General features: G+C 43.0%; 1 protein-coding gene across 1 annotated transcript in view; it reads right to left on the bottom strand.

The window, feature by feature from the left end:
* Positions 1-2,802: 2,802 nt before the first annotated feature.
* The window catches only part of LOC311077459 (NLR family CARD domain-containing protein 3-like), a gene marked incomplete at its 3' end in the record, with an annotated part of 351,403 nt that continues 348,205 nt past the window's right edge, over positions 2,803-6,000 (bottom strand). Inside the window, exon 4 of the mRNA XM_084105967.1 lies at positions 2,803-4,705. Within this exon, the coding sequence (XP_083962093.1) occupies positions 2,803-4,705 (1,903 nt within the window). The remainder of the gene's footprint in view (positions 4,706-6,000) is intronic.

The raw sequence follows: 6,000 nt of genomic DNA, 5'->3' as shown, positions 1-6,000 counted from the left end.
TACTTCCGGTTCACTACTGTGCAGACTCGGGTCCCGCGTTCACTACTGCGCAGACTCGGGTCCCACGTTCACTACTGCGCAGACTCGGGTCCCGCGTTCACTACTGCGCAGACTCGGGTCCCGCGTTCACTACTGCGCAGAAGCAGGTCACAAATCTGCACAAGGTGTCAGCGCCATTTTAGGACTTTGGCGGCTTCAGTTTCCACCAATGGAAGAGAGTGAAGAGGTGTCGTCCATCTTTTTTTACAGTCTATGGTAGGGACCAGTACAATATGGGCGTGATGGCACTCCTCATTATAGGCGCACATACTTTTAAAACAAGACAATGATTATCTAGTCTCCAAGGTAGTTTAGCTACAACTCTGCAATAAAGCAAGATGGAAAGCAATGTATTGACACTGACTATTGATTTATAGGCTATATTGCATTTAAAATGTTGATTGGCTGGACATACTGGATAATATGGATGCACATCCCCTCAGTAAATAATAACCATCAAGTATCAAGTATTGCTTTTATCATTTAAAACACAGTGACATGCTATGGCACGCCATTTTAGCTTTAATTCATTCACAGGATGCATTTTTGATAACAACAATTAAATTTCTACTATTTAAAATGTGAATTATTGATATTAAAAATGTACTTTTTCTTCTAACAATGTCTATTTCTGATATCAGGAATTACATTTTCATTAAGTCCTAGTTAAAGGAGGGAGGACTGTAGTGGGAACACTGGGTGTCAGGTGTGACTGAGTGACAATGGCTAATGGTTTACATGGCTAATGGGTCAGGTATGAGGGCCCCTTAACAGAATTTTGCTTAGGGCCCCAGGGAGGTCTGGATCGGCTCTGCGCGTGAAGAACAAGTATAGTGCTCTCTACTCCAGTGTGGTGATCTAAAAGACACCCGGGAGAAAGTTACATGAACAGCAATAAACTCCAGAAAGATAAAGTAATTTTATGCAAAACCATAGACCTTTCTCTACAGATCAAGTATAACAATAGTAACATTGAATCATCTTGGAGAGAGTTTCAACATGTTGACTGCCGTAACCGAACGCGACGCGCTGTTTGAGCCGCAGCGGAGGGAAGCACTTACTTGAATTTAACAACTTCAATATTAATCATTAAATCACTTTATCACATTAAACTATGGAGTGGCTTTAGAACACTTATAATATAGTGCACGAAAAGTTGACGGTTCTTTATAATGTTTTTTGTGGCTTTTGTGAGGCTTAACAATAACACAATAGTTTATGCACAATATCGGATTTGAATTCCTATACTGAGTATCAGATCGGCGCATCTCTATTCGAAACTGCTAAGTATTTAAATTAATTTGTGTACACTCATAATAAAACAGAACATTGTGGCTTTGTAAAATAAATAAAACAAACAGGATGTGTTTTCTGTCGTCTCGGTTTCATTCCCGTCAACTTGTTTGTGGAGTGCTTCACAAAAATAAACCAAACTCAACAGAATATTTGAATTATATTTGAATATTTGAATTGAATATCGAATTACCGTGCTTTCCACCCTCATATGCCCCTGAGACGAGAGATTTATGTATTTTTTGTCTGGAAAAAATCCTCCGATGACGTCAAAATCGTCATTTTGCGTCATCGGAGGATTTTTTGGCCAGAGGCTAAAGACTACAGCCAGTAGGAGGGGCTGTCCCACATGTTTTCAACCCGCCCATAGAGGGTGGGATCTCACTCACAGAATGTACACATAGTTCAGCAGTCTTTCTTTGGAAGCTTAGCTAACAGGCTCTTGTTCTGTGGAGAAAGCGGAGTAGTAGGAGAAAGCTGAGTAGTAGGGGTTACCATCCTCTTTTTCCCGGACATGTCCGGCCGTCGAGATCGTCCAAAATGTCAGAGATTCGGCGTTTGCTTTCTGCAGTCGCCATTCATTGTTTACATGCACACCTTTTGTTTCAATCTAACTGAATTCATTCCGATTGGTGAATCCGAATGTAGTGTTTACATGAACGCTAAACAAGTGATCGGTTGATGTGCGTTTTAACATTGCTAAGAAAATTCCCGCTCCTCCGTGAGAGATACGAGACCGGTGCGTCTCGGTGTCGGTCATCAGTAATCACGCCACCGGCCTCGCGCCGTTCTCCCGCACCCCTCAGCCTCGTCCTGCTCGCTCGCCACAGTAAACATAATGAATGAATGGCGACTGTAGAACGCAAAAGCCGAATCCCGGACATTTTGGGCGATCTCGAAATCCCGGGCAGAGCAGACTCACTAGTAGCCTTGTTGTTTACTGCGCTCTCTTACCAGTAGGCGTGGCTTGGGAGTGGCCTCCTAGGCCAGCGAAGCAAGTGCATTCTGGGAGTTGTTGTCTTTCATCCACATAAGCCAAAAATACATTTTCTGGCTTTTCTCAGTCTAGAAAGCTCCAAATTCAAAAATAATTTCACATTTCTTCTACATAAATGACCCATTTTAAATACACATTCATCTTTCCAGAGGTGAAGTATCCCTTTAATCTGTTGATTATTTAAGTCAAATATATTTAGCATATTTATTCCTTTTATACAGGCCTATAGACTATGATTTTATGAAAACAAATGATTATTTTTATTATATTTTAAATGTAACTCCATTTTCCTTAAATCATCCTGGCGACCCAGGGTTTGAAAACCTGTGCTCTAGGGAACTGAGTTTGGCTCCCCTAGTATAAGTGAACCTCAGGGAATATATTAAAATAATGTAAAAACTCCATGTTATGACCCCTGTAAAGATGTAAGATGCATTATTAAAAAGGATTCTTTAGCATTAATGATTAAACACTCACAGAGCTTTTCTGCAGTTGACCACAGCTGGTACCAGTCTTCTTCTACCCTCAGCTGATGTGTTGTATTTCATGGTGTTCAGCTCATCCAGCGCCTCCTCTGAGATCTGAAGCATGTAGGAGATAGTTGAGCAGTGAGCAGGAGAGAGTTCCTCCTCTGAGTGTTTGTCTGATTTCACAAACTCCTGAATCTCTCTGGACAGAGTCTGATCTTTCACTTCCAGCAGACAGAGGAACAGATTGATGGATTGATCAGCTGAGAGACGATTAATATTCCGAATCACCTCCTCCTCATCATCATCACCATCATCATCATCTTTGATCTTGTCTTTAATGTGCTGTGCGATTCTCCTGATGCTCTCTGAGCTGTTCTCTGTGTGTGTCAGTAGATCCTGTAAGAGTCTCTGATTGGACTCCAGTGAGACGCCCAGAAGGAACCGCAGGAACAGATCCAGCCGTCCATTCTCACTCTTGAGTGCTTTATTTACTGCTGGTCTTAGTAGATCATACAGAGAGACTTTTTTAAATCGATAAAATCTGAATTCAAGCAGCTGCAGTGGTTCCTTGTTCTTCATTAAATAGCAGTAAAACACATAGAAAGCAGCGAGAAACTCCTGAACGCTCAGATGAATGAAGCTGTAGACTTTCCTCTGATGAATCACAGATTCCTCCTTAAAGATCTCAGTGCAAATCCCAGAATGCACTGAGGCGTCAGAGATGTCTATGCTGCTCTCAATCAGGTCCTCCTCATAGAACATCACATTGCCCTTCATCAGCTGATGGAAAGCCACTTCAGCAAGTTTCACAATCACTTCTCTGTTGGACTGCAGGAGTTTATCTGGATCTCTCTCTTCATACTTCTGATTCCTCATGTTGATCTGAATCAGCAGGAAGTGGATGTACATTTCAGTCAGAGTTTGAGGGATTTCTGCACTCAGATCTTCTTCCAGGAGCTTCTGAAGCACAGTGGAGGAGATCCAGCAGAAGACGGGTATGTGGCACATAATGTGAAGGCTTCTTGCTCTTCTGATGTGTGAGATGATTCTGCTGGCTTGATGCTCGTCACTGATTCTCTTCCTGAAATATTCCTCCTTCTGAGGATCATTGAATCCCTGAATCTCTGTCAGACGGTGGATGTATTTGGAGGGGATCTGATTGGCTGCTGCTGGTCTGGAGGTGATCCAGATGAGAGCCGAGGGAAGCAGATCTCCTTTCATGAGCTTTGACATCAACACACCCACTGATGAAGTCTCAGTCACATTAGAAACTTCCTGAGCGCCTGAAAACATCAGTGTGATTCTGCTTTCATCCAGACCATCAAAGATGAACACAACTTTACACTCCTCATAAATCTTTGAGTCCAGATCTTGAAGTTCAGAATGAAAGTCCAGCAGAAGTCTGTGAAGACTGTACTGATCATCTCGGATCAAGTTCAGCTCTCGAAATGGAAGCACAAACATGAAATCTACATCCTGATTGGCTTTTCCCTCGGCCCAGTCCAGAATGAACTTCTGCACAGAGACGGTTTTCCCAATTCCAGCGATGCCTTTAGTAAGAACAGTCTTGATCTGCTCTTTCTCCTCGCATCCTGGTTCAGGAGAGGCTTTAAAGATGTCATTGCAGTAGATTGGAGTGTCTTGTGAGTGTTGTGTTCTGGCTGTTTTCTCCATCTGTAAAACCTCATGTTCTTCATTCACTCCTTCACGCTCTCCCTCTATGATGTAGAGCTGTGTGTAGATCCTGTTCAGGAGGGTTTCATTCTCTTGGAGTTTCAGTCCCTCAAATAATCTCTCATACTTGTTCTTCATGCTGGCTTTGTGTCTGTGTTTGACTCTCTGTAGTTCATCATTCACTGGTTGAGGATAATCCTGGTCTCCAGTCTGATCATCTCTATAAACTCTGCTGAGAAAAACAAAAGTGCACAGATTTAAGAACATGAAAAATAAAATCTATATCTACACAATCTTGTCGATCTTATATTTTCTGTACAATTAACCTTCTGGGGTCTAAGGTGTTTTTGGGGTCCTTGAGATGTTCTGACATGCCCTGACATTTGTGCTTTTTTCAGTTGCTTATAAACATATTAATGGCAAAGGTGTAATTACACTCTATTTAGCACAAACAGGGCTACCATAATATGTGAGCAACATGCATGTACATGTTTGTATTTTTGAGAGAATAATGTTTATGCATGGTTATTGAAAAAACTAAAAACGAAAGTTTCTGAAATAAGGCCACAAAACACATACTAAATATGTGTCAATAAGACTTTTATGGATGTCGTCGTCTAGAGTTTTTTCTTCAAAATGATGTGAAAATCATCCTGCCTAATCATTCACATGACACAATACATTGATTTAAGTTTTGCAAAACACTTTCTGTTTGGAAAGGCAATATGCGGCAATATGCAATATCAATTCATCAAGTCCAGCATTTCACGGATGGATACCCAGGAGAGGAACATGAACGAGTCTGGTCGGGCTATTCAAGCTCTTGTGGCGCAGGTGTCCGAGCTCACCCAGCAATTACAACATCTGCGAGTTCCCACTGCGCCACCCACACCGTCCGCTCCCCCCGTACCATCAGAGAGCGTCTCCCAGTCAGAGCCCTTTGCCTTTACTGTGGCGCGGCAGGACATTTTGCTTTTAACTGCCCGGTAAAAGGGACAAGCCCGGCAGTAAATCTGAGGCTACTGTCGGGTGGGATCTCCGCTGAGAAGACCTCATCAACATCTACGCTCCTTCCGGTAAGACTAAGATGGTCAGCCCACACTCACGACTGTCGAGCACTACTCCGGGGCAGAGGGTAACTTCATGGACTACACATTCACACTCAAGATTCAGGCTCTCCTTCTACCCCTCACCCGTACCATCGCAGTTCACGCTCTCAACGGTCAAGCTCTTCCCACCATTTCATTCACCACTGGACCCATCACACTCATCGTATCTGGCAACCATACTGAAACCACTTCCTTCTACATTCTGGACTCCCCCCTCGCACCCATTGTTTTAGGACACCCCTGGCTCATTGAACACAATCCCAAGATAGACTGGCAGCAGAAATCAGTGTTGGAGTCCTGTCTTGTGTCTGCTTGTCCGTCTGTTTCTGTTTCTGCGTTTCAGGAGGAAGCAGTGGATTTGTCAAACGTGCCCACGGAGTATCAAGACCTGAAGGAGGTGTTCAGTAAGTCTCGTGCT

Source organism: Abramis brama (assembly GCF_963993115.1).
Source record: "Abramis brama genome assembly, chromosome: 2".
NCBI lineage: Eukaryota > Metazoa > Chordata > Actinopteri > Cypriniformes > Leuciscidae > Abramis > Abramis brama.
This window is presented reverse-complemented; position numbering and strand designations above follow the sequence as displayed.